The 25,499-nt window shown below is 41.7% G+C and overlaps 1 protein-coding gene across 7 annotated transcripts in view; it reads left to right on the plus strand.

Annotated features, from left to right (window-relative positions):
* CAMSAP2 (calmodulin regulated spectrin associated protein family member 2) overlaps positions 1–25,499 on the plus strand; it is a 185,829-nt gene that overhangs the window by 130,226 nt on the left and 30,104 nt on the right. For 4 of the 7 annotated variants that reach the window (XM_090048729.1, XM_090048726.1, XM_090048731.1 and 1 more), the window contains 3 exons: positions 1,826–1,965; positions 22,719–22,812; positions 24,074–24,164. In XM_090048729.1, the coding sequence (XP_089904855.1) occupies positions 1,826–1,965; positions 22,719–22,812; positions 24,074–24,164 (325 nt within the window). Of the gene's footprint in view, positions 1–1,825; positions 1,966–22,718; positions 22,813–24,055; positions 24,165–25,499 lie in introns of all 7 variants that reach the window. The other 3 variants (XM_090048727.1, XM_090048725.1, XM_090048728.1) reach the window with 1 other exon arrangement.

The following is a 25,499-nucleotide window of genomic DNA, read 5'->3' on the forward strand; positions in this document are numbered from 1 at the left end:
CACCAAGCAACAGTTTCTACCCAGATGGTGCTGCTCAACCTAGATAGGGAAGTCTAGAGCAGGCACGGGGTGTACCAGGTCAGGACTGCACACATGGGTCCTCGCCAGTACTTGGAGGCTGGGGCCAGCGATGGTGGCAGCTGGAAAGAGCCACTGCCACCTGGGGTGCTTAGAAAGGCAGTCCAGCCATGGAGCTGCCCTAGGCCCACTGCATGCCTGGGGAGCAGCAGGACATGCCACAGTTGAGTGGGGTGGGCTGGGGCTGCACACTATTGGCAGTGGCAGAGAGGTGCTGCAGGGTGCACAGGCTCCGGGCTGTTGTGAGGTGTGGGTGGCAGTGGGTGCTGCCCGGCTCAAGGGAGCATATGTAGACCAGCTCAGGGGGGCCCGCCCATGTGAGGGGTTCCTATGTGCACCCCACCATACCCTCAAACCCTCCCACACATGCAATTGCAATCACACACCCACACCTTCCCCCACACCTCCCCAGATACCCCCCACATGGCTGTAGGGGGGAGCCCCACTCACTGCTACATGCACACACCCAAAACTTCATTTTGAGTTATTATGCAATCATCTCTATATACACAATGCAAACGCACACAAATCAAGACAAATACTTTAAAAATAAGATTAAGATATATTATTGTGGATGTGTGATTTTTAGTATATAACTTGTTGGTTTTTTTTCTGGTTCCAAGATCACAAACCCCCTTCCCAAAAGGAGTACTTCTGGGGGCAAGGGAAGGGACTTTCGGTGGCAAAAGTCCAGAGTCCCAAGATGGTGACCAGGGGGTGGGGTGCTTGTCAAGGAGCGGGGCCACCCTTGCAGCTGTTTACAGCTCACCAGAACTCATTAAGCAGCCTTCCAGTCAAAATAATTGCCCACCCTATTCTAAGGCAGCTTTTCTGATGTTCTGGAGAAAGTATTCTACCCTGAAATCTGAAAAGATAGCTGTTTTTTTACATCTTCACCTAGCTATACTGTCTTCATTTAGAAATAGTGTAAACAGGAGAACTTTTATGCATTCTTTATTATCCTTCAGTATTTCACTTTTAAGAACTTCTCAATCCTCTTTGTAGGGATTTGTTACTGCTAATCAGTCTCCCAAGAAGCTATTACTGAAAAAGGGAAAGATACTCAGCTGTGAATGGTATTAAAGGTACATTGCAGCTGCAGCACTGCACTCATTTATTCACCTTTACCACATATATGTCCTTAAATGGCATTTTGAATAGTAGAAAGGAAATTAGGGCTGTAGCACCAGCAGCACTTCCAACTGATACTGCTTTTACAGGTGAATGCAGTTTGTTAGTGCTGTGGTACATTCCTTTGTAGCTATTCAAGGGTAGGAAATCAGTATACTGGGAGAGCACTGATGACTGATGAATAACTTTCTTTCTATCTTCCTGGTAGTACCTGAATGTTTAAAGCCTAGTAGCAACAGAAATACTGTAGTTAATGTAATATATACCTTCTAGCTAGGTCTTCTTGATTTGTATGAATAAACTGAAAAGAAATTAGAATAACCTTTATTTTCACAGACAATGACATTGGAAAATCATGGTTCACAATCGGTATGAAAAATATCATCTATAGTACGTCTTGGAAGGTGCTTCAAAACAAAGATGTATGATCACAGTGTTATAAAATATAAGATGTCGTCATCATATTTATGGTTTCTGAAATTGACAAAGTGTTCTTACATTTTTCTAATAATACAAATTGAATCTAGCCCACAAATATTTAGTGCCTGCTATTTGTAAGACCTTCATTGTCCGATCTGAAAAATGCCTCATTTTTGTCTCCTTTCTTTCATTTTAGATATTTGTTTGAAAGAGACTCTATCATTGGCTGATAGCCTATACAATCTACAGCTAATTCAAGAATTTTGTCAGGAGTACCTTAACCAGTGTTGCCACTTCACTCTTGAGGATATGCTGTATGCTGCTTCTTCAGTAAAGGTAAAAAAAACAGTGTAATTTCCACACATCTATTTTATTAATGCTTACCGTATTTACTCATCTACAAGACGAGGTCATCACTTCCCCCCCCCCATCAGCATGAGGAAAAAAAACCCTCATCTTCTATTCACATATGAAGCAGAGGCTGGAGTAGGCCAGAGTCAGACCTGCAGAAGCCTCTTGGCCTTCCCTCCCTGCTTTTGGCCCCCTATCCACCTCCTTCCTTCCCTCTTACTGTCAGGCACAGCTCACCTCCAGCTTGGGCTGGGGTCTTTTCTATGCACAGAATGCATGGAAACTCCTTCCCCTACTGAGCCAATCAAAAGCACTGATACTGTTGCATTGCCTGCCTGGACGGTCAACAGCTCAGACGCTGCTACATGGCTAGGCAAGGGCTGAACTTCCATGTGCTGTGTATGCTCCAAGATGGAACAGCCCAAGCAGTGTCTGATAGTAAGGGGGGAAGGGTAGGAGAGATGGATACTGGGGGGGGAGTTGGGGGAGAGGGGAGGGAAGAGGAAGAAGCTGTGGGGAGCTAGTGTTGGGGGGGGGGGGGGTCAGGTGGCAGCAGGTGCAGGAAGGCTGCAGAGAGAAGTGGGAAGGGCAGATGGCAAAGGGACCACCTGATCTGCTCCCAACTATTGTTTTTCCTGCTGTAGTAGTGGAGATGGGGGTAGAAAAAATTCAAGATGGCCCTCCAGTACTTGGGTTCTACACCTGGAAAATTATAGCAAATTTATCAAGTTTCCATATATAAAATCTAGGTATTGCAGGGTCGTCTTATATTTGGGGACATCTTATATTCAAGTTAATACAGTTTGTGTTTTTTACTGCTTTTCAGTCTTGCTGCTATGTGACTCACTGCAGCCTCACTAGAAGTTGTACTGGTATAACTGCACTGGTAGCAGTTAGATTTCTGCTCCTTGTGTGATGTGCATCCACCCTTCTCCCTCTTTCTTACAGAGTTAATTAATATAGCCCCAGAGGGTATGCTCACGGCAAACCCTCATGCTTAGAGAAGCTATGCCTGCTTTATGCACTTGTTCCCAACTTCTGGGAGTAGTTTTGTCGCAGTAGGGCAGTGGTGCAATCAAAATTAGTAGCTCACCTAAGAAGCAGAGCTGATTGCCCTGCAGAGTGCCATGCAAACACTGCAATATTGTTTCTGGTTTGGGAATGAATACGGTTGTGTCCCCTAGCAGACCCTTTGCCACTGTACTGCTGTTGCTCTGACTGTTGGTACGTGAGACCCTTAAGCTACATAGGGGCACATCTACATGAGGAAGTTTACTCTGGGGCAGTTAACACTGGATTAGCTCTTCCATGTCAACTGCCTGTATGAGTGCTTTTATTCTGCAGTAAATACAAGGTAGGTTACCCAATCTTAATTTGGTTTTAATCCAGGTTTAGTTTAATTCAGCCAGTTTTAATCTTTATTTAAGTGCATTACCGTTGAACCAAAATGGGAGCCTTCCCTCGAGGTATTTGAACTGATCTAACTAAACTGGTTTAGTTAAAGGGAGCAAATTTCCATGTGGACAAAATCAGAGAAAAGTAATGTGTATGTAGATGCAGCAGGGCACTAGGGTGCCTGCTACTGATAATAGGAAATGGATTCAGCTGCCATTCATTAGGGCAGCAGGTGGCAGTTGTTATGGGAGCTGATTAGATCAGCTGACTGCCAGGGGGCGAGGCTTGGCCTTCATAAGGAGGGAAGGCTGAGGCCAGAGACAGCTCCCCTCTGGCAGCCGCAGGAGTTCTGCAGGTGAGCTGAGCAGCCCAGGTCGATGGTTGCAGCCTGACCACTCTGACCGGCTGCAATGATGCAAGGGTAGAGAGAACCCTGACGGAGGTATGGGAGAGAGCCAGCGTAGAGCGGAGTTGGTATTATAAGCTCGGGGGGCTTATGATGCGTTATAGCCAGCTGGTGTACAGTTTGTTGAGTTGTGATTATTACACCGGAGGACCGGGCGAAGCTGTAGGGGTGGAGGAGGCCTCAGCAGGAGCTCCCCATTAAGGAGGGGGAGTTCCTGGCACCACGGAGGGTGCCGCGTTGTGGGGTTGTCCCGACCCCAGCCCATTGGGGCGACTTTGGGAGAGTCCAGTAGAGGTGGAAGCCCAGTAGGGCGCAGGCCCAAGAAGGTGGGTCTAAGCAGTGGGGGGGGGGGTCCTGACCCCAGCCCAGCGTGGGCATTACTGGGACAGGCCCCAATTAGAAATCCCAATTAGGAAGAGCCCCAGTGGGACGTAGGCCCAAGTCGGGCATAGACAGGCCTGACTGCGGGTGGGGAGCACAAGGGGCGCGAGCAAGGGCCCCAGTGGGGGCATAGAAGGCCCCAGGGCGAGCGAGCAAGGGCCCCAGTGGGGGCGTGGAGACCGCAGGGAGCGTGGAATAGGCTGGTACGTGAGCGGCCGCAGGCCCGAGGGGGGCGCTGCCTGAAAGTTACGAAGCCCTGAGTTGAGAAGTCCGAGCTGGGTGAGAAGGGGCACAGTCAGAGAGAGCTGCCCCAGGAGGGGGGCGCGTGTATTGAGTTGGCCCCGGGAGAGGACCAGCACAGGAACTAGAAACAAAATACCAGTATAGTAAGACCGGCCCCATGCCAAGAAGGGCAGGAAGGCAGCCTCCTAAATTGAACCAATAAGATCAAAGACATGGTGGGCAAGACAGAGGATGCGTTAAAGACCCAGACTTGGCACGGTAGGCAAGGGGCAATAGGGGAGGTTACGGCGCCCCTAGGCCATCCTGCTACAGTAGAATACTGTTTTCATGTATTTTGTAGCTTTATTTTTTTAAAAGCTTCCTCTCAACTTACTAGAGTGCTCTATTCTTTCAGGAGTGTATACACGCCAAGTTTGAACTTTTAAAATTAAACTGTTTTTTAGTTTGTGTGCTGAGAAAAGTCTTGCCAATACTACTATGGCTGAAAAACATTCTCTCAGTTTTCTCAGTCAGACTTGGCTGACTCGAATGTTTTAGCAGATTTTCTTCAAATTGTAAAATGGAAAAGCATATCAGGGCAAAATGTCTTTTTTCAGGAAGTTCCTGTATACTTAAAACAGGGAATTGAAATGGAAATTCTGTCCTCACCGCAACTACGGTGTGGTTAGCACAATATTTTAATAGATATGTTCTGACATGTTCCCTGAGTAAACATGGGTATTATCCAGAGACTTAATAGAGGTTTCTTGTAGTATAGCTCAACATTCTTACAGTGTATTTTCACTTTTAACAGAGAATAAAATATTTGCCTCATTTTGGTGGTCTGATACCTTCATTAAAGGTCAGTTATAGAGAAATGGAGACTAATTATCTGATTTCTTTAAAATGTAACCCTTTCTTCTGGTTTTCCTTAAGCTTTTTCACTATTTAAAATACTTCTCCCACCTTTTTTTAATTCTTGCTGGAGTTCCTGCAAGGAATGATGGATGTGTTCTTTTTATGGAGTCAGCACATCTGTGGCAGATAGAGTATAATCAGTTTTCTAAATAACTAGGTCACCTTCATTGCTGATTTTTATGATCTCTGAAGCAGTTGAGCGCCTGAACACTGCCTGCTCTCTGCTATGAGCTTTGGGCCCAATTCTTTTCAAATAGTGGTCTCACTGCTTTTAGTGGGGCTGCCTATATGAGTAAATACTGCTGAATCAAACCTATGATCTCCAGTATCATCAGTTCCTGTGAACTATTTGTTACCTCACATGCTGAAACCTCTTAAGTTGCAGGTGAAATCCATCTGTTTTAGCAGCATCAGTGTGTTTTTGGCATTTTGGGACTTCCACATCATAAAACAGCTCTTGCTGTACTGTAGTTTCTTATATTACGTAAATCAAACAAGGGAGGTGGACAATAGAGTTACAGACTCTGTATCTTTTTATTACTCATTTCGTCTAGAGTTGATCACCTTCCACACGTTTTGTTATCTTCTCCCTGCTTTGAAACAAGGATCTATGGAATCCATGACTCGTTATACACATATTTGAGAATGAGTAATGCTGCTTTTTTAACTTTAGGGGCATGCAACATAATGATTCAACTTAGCATCCACCATGTAGTTTTGAGAACAAATATTTGACTCTTAAAAAGTTTTCTTTAGAAATACCCCAGTTAACCTCTCAGATCAAAGGTTATGTTTTTGATATTAGACTTTTGAATTTTTCTTGCTTTTGAATAATTTTCTGAGGATGGATTTACAGACTTTAAGTACATTTAGGACATTTGTAGATTGAAAAAGTTCACTGTGATTATGCTGTCACAAGCTCTTGTGGCATGGTTACCTATTTAGATGTAAATGATGCACAGACAGGCTGCCAAGTTTTCCTCCTGAACTTTGGCATGGAAACACTAACTATGCTTGTAAGCTCTGTTCTGCATGTGTGAATAGGTCATCTTCTTTAAAAATATATTCACAGCTAGGAAGGGTTCTTCCAAGTTTCCCAAGATATCCATTAGGAGTACCTTCAATTAGAATATGTTCCCCTCTTGAGTTAGTCTCATTTAAAAGGTCATAATGTATGCAGAAAATGTGAATATTACAGAACTTATTCAATTGGTAAACAGTACTGAAAATTGTCTTTTCTTCCACATCCTCGAAACATAATTGGGAAAAATATCAGGTGATCCAGACCAGTAAAATGACTCTGCTATCTCAGAGAAAATATTTGTAGAAAAATAGATTTTTAGTTGTTAATTTTTGATTGAGTCATCTAGATTTTTAGTTTGGCTTTTTTATATTGTATATAAACAGTATATATTGTATATGTTTAAAACTAGGACTTACTTTTACAGGGGGGTTTCTGGGGGCTTGGGGGTTTTTTTGCACACAGGTTAATAGTTTCTCCTAGCCTTGGCCTGGCTCTCCATTTTTTTTTTTCTGTCCTCGTCTTTAGTTGTATTCTTTGACTGGAAGTGTTTAATATAACATGCCTTCCCCACAACTATGAACAATGTGCCACATCTTGCCAGCAGGGAACTGTTTTGCATCATTTCTGCCATAAACACAAGACTGCTGATGACTGGGCTAAAGTATTTCTGCCTGTAGTTTACAAGGAGCTGGAAGCTTTTTCCAGTGCTGCAGGGAAACCAATGTATGCTGATTATAAATATATATCTGCTAGCTTATCATTTCAATCCTCTTTCTGTAAGAAAAACACCAAAGAGATTTAAAACAAATTATACATGTTAAGGGCAGACTTAAATACTTCCATATAACCAGGGATCCTAGTTTTCTGTTTAAATATCCCAGATTCTCAGATTAGAAAAACCCAAAATCCATATTTTTTTCCCCGATTTTTAAAATAAGACACCAGTTGAACACAATTGTATGCATCAGTTGAACACAATGTTGTACTGATATATTTACAATTTTAAAGCCGTTTGAAAGCCTAACAGTGCCTCAATCACAATAAAATAAATTCTAAATACCTGCATACTTTGGCATTTGATTTTTGATTATGGAAAATCAGAGCTCCCCCTGCCCCCTTTACTCACCAGGATACAGGGTCCAGCTGCAGCTGCCCCTGCTGCTACTTTGTGGCACTGAGCAGCTCTGATATGCTGGTGCCCTGCCCATGCTGTTGCTCCTTGCTCCCAAACCACAGCCTCCCCAACCCTGCCAGTGCCCCTCACTCATGTCCCACTGCTCCCTCCCCCTAGGCCCCAGCCCCCCCAGTGTGTGGAAGGGGGTGGGTGTGTGGGCATGGACAATGTGTCAGGAGGGTGGGGTGGGCACACATCATGCATTGATGAGGCAGGGGGGCATATGCCCCACACCAGATTCCCTGCCAACAGTGGGGCCAGACCAGCTCTGGGCAGGAGCTGCCTCTGCAGCCCAGTGGCCAGGACCCAGCACTGGGGGCAGCATCGCACCATCATGGGCACCAAGGTGAGGCACAGCAGCAGTGGCAGCATGGAGTTGTGCCCCCTGCTGTTGCCAAGTGGGCAGGCAGTGCCTCACCTTGGTGACCATGGAGACAAGGCACTCCTTCCCGTGCCAGGTCCTGCCCACTGCAGAGATGGCTTCTGCCTGGAGCTGGCCTGGCCTGGCCCGGCTGCAGCTCCACACCCCACTGGGTGCAGAAATCTGGGGGGCACATGCCCCCCATGCATCACCTGTGCCCTCTTCTGCACCCTCAACACCGTCTGTGCCCACCTGCCCCCATTAGACTTGCCTGGAAGGAACTGCTCTCCACCACACTGCCTGACGGCCACGTGCCTCCTGCCTCCCACCCCCAAAAAGCCCCTTGATGGCTGGAACTCTGCCAGCCTGCAAAGAGAAACCCTCTGTTTTCCAAATTTTTCCCTTTAAAAGAGAAAATCCCTGATGAATCTGTGTTTTTCTGCAGTGAATGGAAAACCCAGATCCCTGCATATAACAGATATTAAAGGTTATTTTACATTTTCTGGCAATTTTTCTTGTAAATATGTGTGTTTTGGAAGACATAATGCAACCATACTGCCTGCCTTTCTGCTTTCAGTCCTACCTTTTTATATTTGGTGAGCTTTACTTTCAGATCCAAATTGCTCCCAGAGGATAGTGGCAACCTAGAAGGAAAGGATTTTTAACATGCTTTCAGCTTGCTTTGGGAATGGGAATAATTTTATTGCATTTCTATCTAGGTCTCTGTGTCTATAGTTTGGTTATTCAGAGGGACGAGACTGCCCAACAGGTAGTGATGTAGCCTCTTCAGAAGTCAGGCAGTCTCTTATGTTGAAGCCATAAATAATAAAAAGCCAAAACAACCAGGGCAAAGTGCGTTTCAAGGAAGGCCATGCACTTCAAATCAGTGGGACAGGTATTTTACTTGGTCATGCTGCTCTTTATACCATGTAATGGAGTATAGCCTTCTCTACAAGCCAGCTTATTAGTGTTAGGCTTCAAAGTTAAACCAGTAGGTTCCATATTCCACAAAGTCTAACAGGGAGCCTGCCTGTAACATTGACTTGAAAATGTGGTCTTTTTATAGGCTATTGCTCACTTTGGGTCCTGAAAGCCCAAATAGCCTTACTAAAGAGGGTTTATCTGTGTATTTGTTACATTTTGGACCCTGAAACACTTCTTCACATCTGATTTGTGCTGCAATATCCCTCTGGAGCCTAAGAAAGTGTCATAGTCAGTCAATGCGAGTTAGTTGCTTTCACAGATTTCCATTACTTTATTCCAACATATGTCATATTTATAATCTATCCAGAGTTTTCTAATCAAGTCACTAGAGACCCATTACCAAGTTCCTGTCCCTGTAGACTGTTGTTTCTTTAGCTGATGGGCTGAGAACACTGAAGCAAGGCTCCTTTCTAAAATAAAGATCAACGGAAGTTAGTTTCATAACCTTTTCCTAAGCTTTTCAAGTAGAAACAGCATAATTTAGTTTGACTTCACCTAGAAGGGTAGCAATCCTATTGGTCCTCTAAAGCAAAAAAGCACAGAAGCAAAGCCAAGCAAGTGGAAGTACTAGAATAGCTGAAATATTGTATGCAGTCCTGGTCTGCACCATTTTAGAAGGATGTTAAGAGGATCCAGAGGCATGTGACAGGCATGTTAAAGGGGTTCAAAAAAAGGTATGCAAAGGAAGTTTGAAGGAGCTAGATGCTTTCAGTTTGGAGAAATGGAGATTGAGAAGGGACATGGTAGTAGTTTTCAAGTATTTGCCCCCTGACCAGCCCCCCCACCCCCACACCTGCACAGCCCCCTCTCTCCCCTCCCCCTCCCATGCCCCAGTATCTACTTACCACAGACAGTGCTCTGATCAGAGCTGTGCACCGCTCCTGCTTGCTTGGCATGTAAATGCAGCATGCTGGGGCAGCAGGGGGCACCACAGAGATGCTCTGGCTGGATGCCAGAGTGTCTCTGGAGATCCGAGCCCCTGGTTGCCTCTGTGCATGGTGGGGAACTGTGCTCTGTGCTGCTTTTCTCCGCAGTGATTTTATTTGATACCTGGAAATCCGGGTATCACATCTTGAGCCTGCGCTGCAAATATGCAGTATGGAGAACATTTTTTTCATTCTTAGCATGCCTCTTGCAGTGTCTCAGACTGGTTTGAGATGCCATAAGAGATGCGCGTGCTCATCTGGACACACCCAGAGATTTCAAATAGTGCACTAAATGGACTTTAAAGTGGCGGGAAATCCCAGGTTTTGCAAACAAATGCAGGTGTGTTGACGTAACCAGGAAATTTTGTTTAGTCTACACATGCCCCATAGTGCCAAAACCATTCTGATCTGTTGTGGTCTTTCAGAGGTTTTGTAACAGAAGAGCTGCTCTACTATTTCTCAGTATTCAAGAAATGAGTGAAAGCTAAGGTCTGGCAGTTCTTGACGGCTGCCTTGAGTCTAAAACCAGCGCTCTAAAACAGGAATTGGAAATTCACCTGGGGCCCTGTGCCAAATCTAAACCAGTGTGCGAGCGGTGCCACCATGGCCACCGCAGTGGCAACATGGGGTTCAGTGGCTGTAAGGCAAGCTACCCTATATATAATCACACAATGGAATGTGGATCTATCACTCCTGAAAAATTCCTGCTTTAGTCTTGATCAGCCTTTCCTTCTAACAGTAAGAGAACAAAAAGTGTCTGTGTTTTTATGTTTTTTTTCTTCTTTTTATCACAGTGTAATTGTAGCAGTTACTTTTGTTTTTGTTCTTCTCCTCCCACTACCTTTTCAAAGCTGTTTTTGTCCTTTGACAGTTTTTCATATTTTTCTTCGCAAGAGAAACAATAAGGGAGTCTCATTATGTCCTAAAGACTCTCTTTTCTTTGGAAGAGAAACAGTAAGGGAGTCTCACTATGTCCTAAAGACACTTCCTGATGGTAGAAGAATGGTTCATGCAGGTGTAGGAATTTGCAAAATACGAGTGTACCTGACAGGAAGGACAATTGTGTCTGAAAGCTTATCCAACATTTCCCAACTATCTTGTTGGTGTGATAAGATGCCAAACATGTTCTGCTTTTTCATGTATTCCCTGGACCATTACAGTTATAACAACACTACAAAGCCTGAGAGAGTTCTGAGAGGTGTTAATTGCCCTCCATCAGAGCGGTTAAATTGTGAAGTTGATCATGCAAGTATTGATGTGTGCAGCTGTCTACACTTTGCCTCAATACAATTACTATACTTGACATGCATTAAAGATGGTAAGCAATTGTCAGAATTAAAATGTTAAGAGACTTGCATCACATTTTCCCCATTGGGCAAAACTGAATTCAACAATAACTTAGTATCTAAAGACTTGTTTATGTTACAGAAGTTTATTGCATTTGAACACTGCATTTGCTGACAATAATTTTGCTAACAAAATGTTAGCTTTGCAAACTGTGACACTCTTGGTGACTATGCATTTGCTGACAGACTAGTAAAAATTCTTGTTAGCATTGTGTTTAACTCTGCTGTTCAAAAACCATGTTCTGTCAGGACAAAGGTTTCTAAGGGAAATTAAATGTAAAAGCAGCATTGTTATATAAAGGCCTCATTTTATCTACCAGCTTTGTGCAGTGTTCTTCCTCTGATGCCCATGGGACAGCAGCTGTGGATCAAGGTGAATAGATCAGGTAGTCTAAGCCCACAGTACATAATTAAAAATATAATTTGCATTTCTTCACACTTGAAACACGCAGGGTTTTTCCCTTTATTCCCAGCTTATGAGCTGTCTTTTAACTGGGCTTGAGTTTGAGGCAGCTATTGATGGAGATCTTTTGATCACAAAATGAATATTACCACGTATTTTACACACACAAATTTTGAAACGCTGCATTTGTCAGGCTTCTTTCTCCCCTCAAGCACTGATTGTACAAAAGGTTCATTATAAATTAATTATGTTGGTTTTGTTAATATTCTATAATCTGAGCCTTTAATTTTTTAAAACACTATTCTAAAATTAATAAATTATTAACATGTCTGAGATATATTATAAAGCCACAAAAATCCATGACTAATTTTGTTGTAATATCTTTTTATTGGACCAACTGTATGGTTCGGTTAGACTTAGACAAGATTTCAAATGCAGTACATTCGAAGGTCACAGTCGAGGTCCCTGAAGAAGAATGCATTGCATTGGAAAGGTTGTCTAAGTGTGTTGCAACCATGCAGTTGGTCCAATAAAAATATCACCTACAAAAAATCTTAGCTCTCATGTTTCCTGGACCATCACAGCTACATCATTCTAACACTGCCAAAATCAGTCAAATAGTTTCTAGGCTATTTGCATTTTTTCTTAAGTGCGCTGAATGTTTGAAGTTAGTTTTAATCCTAAAACTGTGTTTATATGGGGAATTGTTTATTTCCCTTTGTGTGCGTCTTGAATGTAAACTCTGCTTAACCACAGCAGGTTAGCTTTTAGATAAAGCAAAAAATGCCTATAATTATTTTCTAGATGCGTTTTGCATTCCTTTCCTTTCAGACTCCTGTATCTGAATTGTAGGATTTTTCCATTGTACAATACAAAACTCATTTTATTTAATCAAGTTATTTTGTAGCTTTAGATAGTGAGGAAATATGAAGGGAAAAGAAGTAATCAAAGTAAAGGTATTTACAAAAGGAGACCTACATCTAGAGACCGGACTATTTAGAGCTACAAGTCTGCCATCTAATGGCAATCTTTTTTTAACCATTCTATAATATAGTCGCCGGAGCCTAGGTAATTAAACATTACCATTAAAATTCTGTCATATTTCTGAATTATTTGTATATTAATCTGTAGGTGACAATAATAAATCAACAAGCAGTCTAAGTCTTGGGTTAGTAAAAATAAAAATTTAGAGATACAGAGATCTTTCCTGTCCTCAGTGGTTAGATATAGGGTTTGATATTGGAGTTCTACCAGTAGTTCCTTCTCTAAAATATGGCGTCTTATCACCCCACACCTGTTACTGTAGGTCTGAAGCTGCATTCGTTTCTTCAGTTACTGATTTAATTGATATGGAAAGCTTGCTGTCTTAGGCCCTTTCCTCAATTACAGGCAGGAGTACCGTAATAAACCAGGCTCTGAGGTTTAATGTCCTGGCGAAATGCATCACTTCTGCTGTATGATAGAAAAGGGTTTAGCAGTTTTTCCCCTCAGAAGCATTCTCATTCATGGCTGGAAAACTGCATGCTCAAGTATATAACCAAACTTTTGTAACATCACAATTGTCACAAAAATATGACATACCAGTCATTTCTTCTCACTCCTTAATATTCTTTTCCTTCCATTTTTTAAAAACACTTGTCTGAAATCAGGCTCCTGAATTAATTCATAAGCATATAGGTAAGTGATCTCTCTTTCAAAAAGGGTGGGTAGGTATCAGTTCCCATTGACTTCAGTGACAAATTCTTAGTCAAGACTACAAAAACAGACTACGTTTTTAATGTTATCTTTTACTGAATCAGCTATACAGGTGGAAGCGATTCTAGACAAGTTTGTAGACTTGGTCTTCCTTTTGTGCTTGGAAGCTTGTTTAGCATCTCTTTTGCATATTTCCTGGATCATCGCATCTCCAATAACACTCCAATCTTGCTACATTTTATTACTCACGGATTAATGGAAAAGATTTACAGAGTTAATATCCAAATCCTTGACTAAGGGCTCACCTGTATACATAGGCAAATCCAACAAAGTGCAGCCATGCCCCTATTTGGCTGTGCAGCACGGGCACAGTGAGCTCTTAAAGTTCACTGGCTTGTCAGTACAGCAGTAGAATTCAGGCTAAATGTCACTACTGATGGATTCAGAAGTAGGGGAAAAGAGTGGGGCAAACAGCAACAGCATTCATCCCCTTGATTCTGGAGCTGCACTAAACAGTGGCTTTAGTAAGAGCTGCACTGAGAACCCAGTGATTAGATAGGTGGATGGATAGATAGAATACAAGTAAGTAATGGCAGCACCACTGTTGCCACCGCCAGGTGAAAGTGCTCCGTGTGCCTCTTGTACCGCCAGATGAAAAAGGACTGCAGCATGAGCATGTGCTCCTACTGCATTAGGGTTATATGATAAGTATAAAACAAGCAGGACAGCCAGTGTGTGCTGCAGCCCTTCCCAGCTGAGCTGTGCACTAAGCATTTTACCTGCTGGCAACATTAGCACAACAGCAGTTCTCACCTGGAGTTGGCATCAGATTCAAAAAAAGATGAGCAGTGCCCTGAATCTAGAAAGAACCACTGTTTTAGAATGTTTATAATGTCGATGTTTACAGTAAACTAAAATGCTAATCTGAAAGTTAAGAATCTGGGATTTTATATCCCTTGTACAGGCAGTCCTCGAACTTACAACACAATTGGTTCCTGAAAACCGCATCTTAAGTCGAACGTTGTAACTTGGAACCAATTTTCTCATAAGAAAGAAGGTTATAAATGGGGGATTGGTTCCTGAACAAAGGCCTGAAAACCTATTTTCACCAAAAATAATCCAGAATTTTGTACTTGATCAATTATAGATGAGTAATATAACTAAGTTAATGTATTTATATTGTAAATGGCAATCATCTTGATTTGGAAGAACTTTTTTGAGGTGACTTTACTGGACTTTTTGAAAGGCTCTTGGTTGGACTTTTTGAAGGCTTCTTGGCTGGAGTCTTCTTAGGAGTCTTGGTTGCAGGTTTTTCTGGAGCCTTGTCTGCTTTCTTAACAAAAGTCTCCAAGAAAGTTTTGACAGATGTTCTCCAGGTAAATCAGCAACGCAGCGTACTTGTTTGCTGGCGTGGTGTTGCATCAGATCAAGCATTGTAAAGTCAAAACTGACATCATAAAGGTGAAACAGTGTCAATTTCTAAATGTTGTAAGTGCGAAATGTTGTAAGTCGAGGACTGCCTGTATAACCATGATCATATTAAGAAGATAATATGTATTCTGAAAATATTCTGAAATATTTTTTTCTTTTACTGTATGTGTTGCTCTTAAAGATGGTCTGCTAAACCAAAATAATTTTCTTGAATGGAAAAATGTCATTATGTTATCACTCATTTAATTACTATAGTTTTGAAGGTGAAGGCCTGTATTGTTTTGCCCAAGGGCTATTATAGCTGCTGTTGAAAAACTGAAGCAACATCTGGCTGATCCTTTTATTTTGTGGCGAGGCATGTGATCAGCTTGCAGTGCGAGGACTTGTCTGTACAAGATTTAGGCCTTGATTGCATTGATTAAGTCTGCTTTAATTCTAATCCTGTTATTGCCAATCCACTTGCTCCCACTGTGCATTTCTCCCCATTTATTGTCCATAGGCCAGTTCTCCAATTTATACAAATGCCTTTGGTTTTTAATCCTGTCCTCCCTAGTGTCCATGCTATGGTAATGCACTTTTAATTTGGACTAACTTTTCTGAACCTTCCTATATGGAAAAGCCTATATTTTGGGTCTTTGGCACTGAAATTTGTGTACCTTGATGTGTCCAGTTTTAAATGGTCATGTTACACAACTAGACTTGAGTTATTGCATCTTCAGTGATATTGTACTTTCATATGTTTGTGGCTAGGACTTAGAGGGATTAATGGGTTTTAGCACTGTAGAAAAATAAGCAGCTCAATTTTCAGAGAATGGTAGGAGAAATTGTTTATTTTTCCTGGAATTGGGAGAATTGGGAAAATATGATTATCAGCGCTTCAATGATTGATCATACATCCTTAATGCAAAGTGGATGTGTTTGCTAGTCTGAGTGAAAGTAACATAAGCTGGGACAGAGACTTTGTGTGTGGATCGGAGTTATGCTGGGGACTGATATTTTATACCCCAAAATAAATTTAAATAGTCTGATTGTGCCATTAAATATATTTTTCTGTATATGCTTCAGATAATACTTTGGTTTGCCATTATTAAACTGTATCTGAGAGAGTTGGCACTTGGTGCTTATTTTAATGTGAATTGAGTCGGCATCAAAAGTCATATATTGTTGTGTAGTTTGGAAGGTAAGGCTTCAGTTATGGTGTTTTCTGAATGAAGTACTACATGGGTAGACTGTTTTATACTGTACAAAAAACTTGGCTGTTTATCAAATATAGCTTACCACCAGATTCTGTCGGGCTCAAATATCTATATATGGTTTCGTTCCTATTCTATGCCAGATTACTTCTGATAGTCTCCTCATCATTCACTAAACACTAAAGGGATGTTAGGGTTATTACATGAGACTAGAGCTCTGATGCTTATAACCATGAAGCCAGTTCAAAAGTGAAAAATCAATTGAAGATACCAGTCTTTTCAGATTTGCCTGTGGACTGTTGAGATTCTGTCCAAATGCTGTTAAATGTCTTTGAAATGTTTTCTTTAAGATGCTCTGACCTCTACTTAAATGTTTGTAATCATTGTGCAATATGTACACATTTATCCCTGAGAGAGAAGTCTTAAACAGAATATAGTATTATCTTCATTGGCTGTTTTTCTTTGACACCCCTCATCCCTGTGACTTAACCGTCACTCAGTGTGACAAAAATAATAGATAAATAGGTTGGAAGTTGGAGTTCCAGCTTTTCTTCAGATGCAGAATTCACTCTTCTGATCCCAGACAAATGCCTATTCTCTTCTTCAAAATCAGTTTGTTCTGTCTTAGTGTTCCAACAATTAGGAAAATTGTCCCGGCAATTTAATTTTAATTAGCCATTATGTAACTGCTTTCATGACTCCCCTTAATCTCATATTCTCCAAAGTGTGTTCCTTCAGTGTTTCTTGGGTTTTTTTGGTTGGGGTTTTTTTTTTTTTTCTGTTGTGGCTTGCCTTTCAGCCCCTTTATCTTTTGTTCATTGTCTCTGGAATCTTTCCATTTCCTTTGGATCCTTCTTAAAATATGGTCCCCAAAACTAGACTCGGGAGTCCAGCTGAGTCTAAACAACTGCAAACTTCATACAATACTTCTGTTAATGCAACTCAGAATTGTCTTTGCTTTTTTTTTTGGATAGCATCACCTTGCTACTGAGTTTGTAATCAGTCATATCCTCCAAATCCTATTACTGCCAATCCACTTGCTCCCACTGTGCATTTCTCCCCATTTATTGTCCGTAGGCTGGTTTTCCAATTTATACAAATCCCTTTGGTTTTTAATCCTGTCCTCCAAAGTGTTTGCAGCCCTTGCCACTGACATCTGCAAGTTTGATCAGTATACTCTATTTCTGCTTGTAAGTCATTAACAAAAATATTAAGCCAAAGTGTACACAGAAGAGTTCCCTGAGGGAAGACCTGTTCTCTTTTAAAGACCTTTTGCTATTCTGATATTCATTCCATTGTTACCCTTTTTCAGCTCTTCAACCAAACATGCATCTATTAGTTGAAGACATGTTCATTCAAATTGGCAAGTCTGACACTCTTTACTTTTAATGAACTGTATCCCTTCACCACATTTATATAAATTCTGCCAGTCATCTTATTGCCAGTTTATTTTTTATTGTTGTTTGCCTTTTGGTTGGGGGGGGGAAGGGAGGGGTTGTGAAAACTGAAACAAAGCAAACACTAAGCATTGCATGTTGCACATTCTCTCCAGTGAGCCAAAGACCCACCATCTTCCTAATCTGTCTTGATTACCTGTCATGTTTGTAAAGCCCATCTTATTCTCTTTAATATCTATGACCAGTTGCAGCTTTGATTTACTCTCTAAAGCTATTTGTAATAGTTGGGGGGTTTTAAAGTTGTCTGAAGGAAAAAAAATTATAGTAATCTTATATTTTTATATACAATATTTGTTGGTATAACAACCAGGGTCTAAAACTCATTATGTTTATGGGTCTTTATGTGCAAAATCTCCTTATGTTTATGGTTAAATGTGAATCATATACATAGCTGTACTCTGTGTAGTCCCTAGAGTATGGCAGTTTTATACATGGTGCATGTGTAAATTTATACTCATTCACCAAACTGTAATTAAAGGGAGAACATAGAAATTTTATTACAGACACTTCAAAATTATTATTTTCTCTTAAATTTCTACTTTTTTAACAACTTTAAACTTTTGGAAGACTGAGAATGTACATTTTTCCCCTAACGTACCCTGTTGTGTTACTCTAGAGTTGCTTATGGCTACTGGCCTTAATGCCTTAGTTCTGTTTTTTGTTTTTGCTCTTGAATATTATATCGCTTGTGTAAATGTGTCAATACTGTAGCCTGTAGAAAAAAGATACAAGGAAGTTTACAAGACGGGTCAAATAATGGGCCTGCTGATTTCGTCAGTATCCTTATAGGCAACTACAAAATTCATAATTTCATGGATTCTGTGAAATCCAGGCAATGCCCATGAAACCCGTGGGGGGAAAAAAATTAGGAAAAGAAAATGCTGGCTCCTCAGCCAGCAATCCTCAGCGGGTTGCAGCAGTCCAGCGGGGCAAGAAAGTGGGGACAAGGGGGTTTCCCACTTGAAGGGCTGCAGGCAAGATGGCTACTATTCCCCCCCCACTCCCACCCCTGGCCACTGATTGACTGCAAGGATGCCTGTCATGTGGTGCTGTCCCTCCACCAATTGGCAGTGAGGTGTGGGGCTCCATGACGGCCTTTGCAGCCAATCGGTGGTGAGGGTTAGGCCCACATGACAGGTAGCCCCTGCAGCCAGTCAAAGGTGAGGGTTAGCTGTGGCCCTGTAGCCAATCAGAGATGTGGGAGGCCTGCCACACTCCACCCATGAAATGGATGCCCAGGTCCACATTCTGCTAATGAAATTGGGGACAGTCCCCACAAATTAGGTAGATCTCTACCTTTTAAGTTGCATGAAAATTCTGATAGAATTGTGAACTCATCCCAAACAGTGTATAGTGGGAATACAAATGCCAATTCAGCTCCCCTTCCACCACAGCTCTGGAATTCCTAGTGATGAAATCAGCCCTTTCTTTCCTCCCAGCCTGATCCAGTGACCTCCTGAACAGCACCTTTATATTAAATGTCCTCCAGAGTCAAGTCCCGATTTAGGTTCTGCCCCAACACAACCCGTATTGCTCCCTTTTCTTTTTCTGGTATTGAGGACTTCTGACAATAACAACTGCTGCTTCCTTCTGCATGTTCTGTGGGGGTCCAGGCATGGTCACTCTTCTTCCTAATCTGTACAAGCATTGAGATGCATCCATGTGGACACGCTTAACAAGGGGTTCACAATTAAGAAGTGGTCCTAGCTTCTAGTGTCCCTCAGCTAGTGGTACAAATAAATTTCATGGACATCTTTCTCTTATGGCATTGCTTGCACTAGGAGAAAATGAGAACTCTGCCCTTTACTAAGTAGCATTTTATGTACTTAATTAAAACTATATTGAAAAACAACACTCCCTTTCTTGGGTCATTAGAAGCGTATTAGAAGCACCACTTACTTTTTGGCTCATTGATTAAACTTTCTTGAAGGTGTTAACTTAAAACAATCTGCCTTTTCATCTGGAGACTTAGTTTATTTATAGTCAGTTTAATGTTTGAAGATTAAGAAATTTAGCAGATGGGTGTCAAATTACAGGTTTTCTTGCATATAAAAGGGGTTTGCAAAACCAAATATTAATAAAAATGTTTTGACTTTTTTAAAAAGAGCAAATAAAATGTTTTATTTTGTATTTTAACAATAATTTATTAATTGAAGCTGTATGCTAGTTTACAACTACCAAACTTTTTGCTTTTATTGTCCAAAATGAATGAAATGTACAACTCAAATAGCACTAGTGGTTAAAAACAAATCTGATATTTCAGATCATTTCAGATTTTAAGCTCAGCTTGTAATTTAATGATGAGAGAACTAGATAAGGGATTTTTTTTCTCTTTAACTAGATACTTTCTTTTTAAAAAATTTGAAAATTACAATTTTGAAGATCATTATAATTTTGGCAACCTTATTGTTGCCAAAATTACACAGAAGTGCTTTTAAACAGAGCCTGATTTATAGAATTTTTTTCTAATTATGATTTATTATTGTAATGTGGAAACAGATGATGTCATAGTTTGTTCTTTCAGTCTACATAATGTATGTCTGCTTCCTTGTGTCTTCTTTATACATTTATACAAACTATATTATAAGAAGTTTTATTATGGCTGCAAAGTAAAGAACTAAAATGCAAGTGTTTCCCAGAGCTCAAGCTGCTGGTGCAGTCTTAATTTGGGCTCCTTTTGTGTATGCATGGAGATACAAATTTGATTTACATTATTACAGGATGTCTTTTCCTCATAATCGCTTCCTCACTCAGCAGACAGAACAGAAACTGCTTGGTCAATGAGCAGCAGGTTTTTTGATATTCTTATTAGACTGAGCTTATTTATTCATGTTGTTTTAAATCCTGCTTTTTGTACAATATTGTTCTTTTTTCATGGACTTTTCTTATACTCATAGGTAAGGTACCTCAGTGTTTCCTAGCCAGTAATTAATCTTCAGAATATGAGACGACAAGATGATATTGTTAGCCTATATTAGAAATAGAGAACCAGGGCACAGAGGAAGTTGGGTCAGAAGTATTCACCACTTTTAGTTGCTTAGTTGAGACACATAGGACATGGTTTTAACAGAGCATTTAGCATTATATAGCAGTATACGTTCACAGCTCCCCTTGACTTCAGCTGCAAAATAGTCTGGCGTGGTCTCCAGGTGAGAACCCAGATGATGAGGAATACCCACTTAGGGGATGGACAGGAATTCATTTGAAACCTTATGGCTAGGGACAGACATTACACACAAACCAGTTTACGTGATCAGAAACTGGTTTAAGCCTGTAACGGAACAGATGTTCAGTGTACATAAACCAGTTTGAAAATGGCTGAACCCAGTTTCATAGTTTCTAGGGTCGGAAGGGACCTGAGCAGATCATCTAGTCCAAACCCCTGCCATGGCAGGAAAGAATACTGGGGTCAAATGACCCCAGCAAGATGTTCATCTAACCTCCTCTTAAACACCCCCAGGGTAGGAGCCTGCACCACTTCTGTTGGAAGCTAGTTCCAGACCCTAGCCACCCTGACTGTGAAGTAGCACCTCCTGATATCTAACTTAAACCTACCCTCTGCCAGCTTGTGACTGTTATTCCTGGTCACTCCTGGCAGTGCTCGGGGAAACAGTGACTTCCCCAATGCCTGCTGATCCCCCCTGACTAGTTTATAACAGGCCACAAGATCCCCCCTCAGCCTTCTCTTGTGGAGGCTGAACAGGTTCACGTCCCGCAGCCTGTCCTCATAGGGCCTGCCCTGCTGTCCCCTGATCATACGAGTGGCCCTCCTCTGGACCCTCTCCATGCTGTCGACATCCCTCTTGAAGTGTGGCGCCCAGAACTGGACGCAATACTTCAGCTGCGGCCTGACCAGTGCCGCATAGAGGGGGAGGATCGCCTCCTTGGACCTGCTTGAGATGCATCTGTGGATGCATGCCAAGGTGCGGTTGGCCTTCCTGACTGCCTTCCCACACTGCCAGCCCATGTTCATCTTGGAGTCAATGATGACCCCCAGATCCCTTTCCGCCTCTGTGCTGACAAGAGGGGAGTTCCCCAACCTGTAGGTATGGTGCCAGTTGTTCCTCCCGAGGTGCCTCACCTTGCACTTGTCTGTGTTGAAACCCATCCTATTCTCATCTTCCCACCCTTGTAACCTGTTGAGGTCTGATTGTAGCCTGTTGCATCCTTCCAATGTGCCCACGTCCCCCCACATCTTAGTGTCATCAGCAAATTTGAACAGGGTGCTTTTTACCCTGAGATAAATATGGTTGAATGTACTATCAGAGTTAACTGATTTGGGTCAAACCGGTTTATGCAATGTCTGTCCTAAACCCCTTGCTGGTTTAAGATAAACCAGACTCCCCCACCATCCTGGCACGCTCTCTGGGCTAGGCGGGGCTCTCTGCTCCATAGTAAACCTAGCTTCTCCCCTCTGCTTCCTGGCTGCAGACACAGCAGAGTCTGCCTGGCTTCCCCCTGCCTCCCCCCACCCTCTGCTTGCTGCTGAAGTAGAAATCCCCCCTCCCTCCCATCTCCCACAGAATAGGCCCCAGCCCTACGGACCCTAGGCATGTAGTATACTAGCTAATGCTGAGAGGTGTGTGTGTGTCCATGTCCGTCCAACTTCACTGAGATGGGCAGACAGAACAGTGACTGTTTAGGGCTTTTTGGAGCTAATTAACAGGTCAACTGATAAGCTGTTTAAGAAGGGTTTGAACTAATGGAGAGAGGCTGTTGTTTTGCTGATGAGGTGATTAAACACTGTTATCAGCCCCCTGCTGGCTTACTTACCTGTCAGTTAGCTGCAGACAATATAAAGCAGGGAGAGAAAATTTGAAAAGCTCCATATCATCATCACATGCTTGTATTGCACACCCCGCTTGCCTCAGAGTGCTAGCAGGGGGCTGGGGTTTGGCAACATTCCTGCCCCTTGAACAGCCAGTGGAGAAAAGCCTGGGATGGTGCAGGCAGACCTCCCTAATCGGAGATCCTGCCCATGCCTGGCCATATCCCCCCCCTCAGCTCAGCATTCTGGAATGGAAGGGAGGGCTGCTTTATCACCCCTGGCTTCTATCCTGAGCCACTGCAGGCATGTGCCTTAATGTCTTCAGTCCAGAGAGAATGTCCAGTTACAAACTGGTTCAGCCTAGCCAGGTTAGACTAACCTGCAAAGATTGAATCAATTCAGGCTCAGCAGGCTTCTTGAATGTCTGTCCCTAGCCTAAGAATATGGGAAATTTGCAGTGCCACAGAAACCTGGCATGATCTACATGTACAGCCATTCAAGTACTTCAGAGTTCTGTAAAGCATGGCAAGACCATGTTTTGTAATGAAAACTGAGGGAAATGCATGACCTTTCTGAATGTTATGCAGCTAATTCATTTTTAGTTAGGATTAAGATGGTCAGGGTTTTTCATTCAGTGTCTTTAATTCCTTGTAGAGTAATTACTTGGTGTTTATGGCAGAGCTATTCTGGTGGTTTGAAGTGGTGAAGCCATCATTTGTACAGCCCCGTGTTGTTGTACATCCCCAAGGTAACTATTTAAATCATTTTTTAATCATGCTAATTATGCTGTGAAAACTGCATCATGTTCCTGTTGCCAGAATGTTCACAGATTTAATCTGCCTGTCAATTCTCATGGCTTGAAAAGAGACTGTGGAAAAACGACATACTCTCTGTGTGAATTTTGAGCATATTTATTTGTAATTAACGGAAATTTCATCAGGCATCTGACTAAACTTCTTGTGTATATACCGTGATCTAGAGGATCAATAGTTGCCTACTACTGCAGAGCTCAGCGTGGGCAGGATTCCTCCTTTTCCTCCTCTTCCTCCTCCTTTTCCTCCTCTTCCTCCTTATATATTAAAAACAGACTTTTTTTCTTAAATAAAGACTTATCTAGAACAGGTAAATTTATGCTGAGATCATTACCTGTAAATTTCCCACTTTTGACAAACCCTAACTTCTGATTATTTACACCTGCTTAAATCCTGTAGACATAACTGCAGACAGAATGTGGCCCGAGGAACTTTAATTAGTGGGTGTGATACACAAGGAAAAGATCTTGAGGGGAGTGAACAAATTTAAACAAGTAACTACAGGCCAGGATAAAACTCTGCACCTGCAGAGTGAGCGGTCATCTCAGACAACTTTTCAAATTTGTCAAATCTGTCTTGGCAGATCTGTTAAGGTCTGCAGGAGAAAGTTAAGAAGCATGTGCCACGTGCATGTATCACATGGTCCTAGCACCAGGACCTGTGATTTACACTGTGGTGGTGTTAAAATTTTACTGTTTTGTTTCATGTATGTATTGTGTAGTATGTATAATATATAAAAAAAAAACTTAAATATTGCTTCCTAATTTAAAAATGTGGCCCAAATAGTTTCCTAACAAGCAGTTTGTCAAAATTTTTCAATTTAAAAAGGCTTTTGTCCAAAATATATCTATTTAGAAAATGAGGAACTTTTGCAAAATTCCTTAAAGCTTTTTGAGATCTCAAGAATGTAGTATTTGTTTCCACTGTTTGGCTTTCCTCTTCCTCTTCCCCTCTTCCCCCCAGATCCCAGCTCCCCATCCTGCTTTTCTCCCCTTTTCAGTGGCTACACAGGAAAAGTAGATGGAAGAGTAAGTAGGGGAAAAAAAACATTTTATAACATTTTTTAACAAATTAAACTTTATCCTTCTGAGTCATGTGAAATGAAAGTTAAACGGGGGCATTTCATCCACTTCTACTAATTAGGGTTTGAACTGAATGCTGAACTTAAGTAATTTGTAGTCTTGCCTTTCGTTACAGCTGAATCAGTGAAAGATGCATCCACTTCTAGATTTAATGCCAACAGAAGAAACTACATGGGTGGCTCATGTGATTCTGACTTTATAGCCAGGTAATGTCAGAGCTTTTTAAAATTGTTTGCTTCTCTCACTTCTGCTTAAATTGAGCACAGTTGTTCATGTGATTTCTGAAGGCCTTTCTAGAAGTGTCCAGAAGCTATATTATCAAACACAGTCAGTTTGTTATACATGGTTCCTTCAACATAATGTAAAAGATGGTTAACAGTTCTGAATACCTGTCCCCCTAAATCCTTCTCAGATTGTGTCAGAATAAAGAATGAAAACTGAAGATACTGAGAAATCATGTTAAATTTTGAGAAATAATGTAGTTCTCAGGAAAAGGCAAATCCAATTGCTCTAGCAATAGACCAGAAACAGTGTTGTTTGCTACATGGAGACCTGTTCCCTGTGACTCTGCCAGTGCACCTCTGTCTATAACAGTGCACCAGCTGTATTTCTAGTCCTGGCCTCCAGTTTCTCTTCTGATCTTACACAGTCCTGAGGTCACTCCGCTCCCATTTGTGTTAAAGGAACTGGATCTTTTTGGCAGTTTCCAGATTTAGGTCCATTAGTAGAGCTATGGACTATCAAATGAGTAGATTGGGAACTAGGATGGAAGCACTAAACTTTCATTCACTTGTTATCTACAGTATGTAATCCACAGTGGAAATGGAAGATATAAGGCTTTACAGAGCAGATTCCAGCAACAAGATAAATATAGAGAAGGGGAGTATAACAATTCACAAAGCAATGAGATGAATGCCTTAAAAGTAAAGCTATACTAAAGACTGTTGCTGGAGGGTGAAATGTCAGCAACAGGGAATGGGACTTGTTCCACGGATGGAACACCAAGGTACTATGCTGATGGATGTCTTGGAAATATAACAATATGGCAATATACTTCATGGCTTTTCTTGGTAATCTGTATGAATCTTGCTAGTTTCTGGATAATTCAGTATAGCTCAGTGATTCTCAACCAGGGTTCCAAGGTACCCTGGGGTGCCATGAAGTGTGAGGAGATAAACAGGTAAGCTAAGTAGATAAATGCAGGCTCAGGCTTGTCCCTGAATGATTCCTAACCCCCACTTCCCAGACCCTTTGTAAGGAGGTAAGCAGCATAATATATTAATTCATTTTTGAAGTGGGATGCCATTTAAGTCACACAAGTTATGGAGGTGCCTTGAATCCAATGTTCAGTGCCTTGAGTCCAAAAAAGGTTGAGAATTCACATTACCTTTATCTAAAACTGGGAGTTTGGACTGAGGTATGGTGGTGCTCCTGCCAGTACTTAATCTCAGAGGTTTTTGGCTAGAGCAGTTGTTCTCAGCCTGTTCAGACTCAACATACTTCTCTAACTTGTCAGAATTTAGCAGACCCCCATTTCAAAA

The sequence above is a fragment of the Crocodylus siamensis genome, chromosome 5, assembly GCF_052110815.1.
Source record: "Crocodylus siamensis isolate JL-2025a chromosome 5, ASM5211081v1, whole genome shotgun sequence".
Taxonomy (NCBI): domain Eukaryota; kingdom Metazoa; phylum Chordata; order Crocodylia; family Crocodylidae; genus Crocodylus; species Crocodylus siamensis.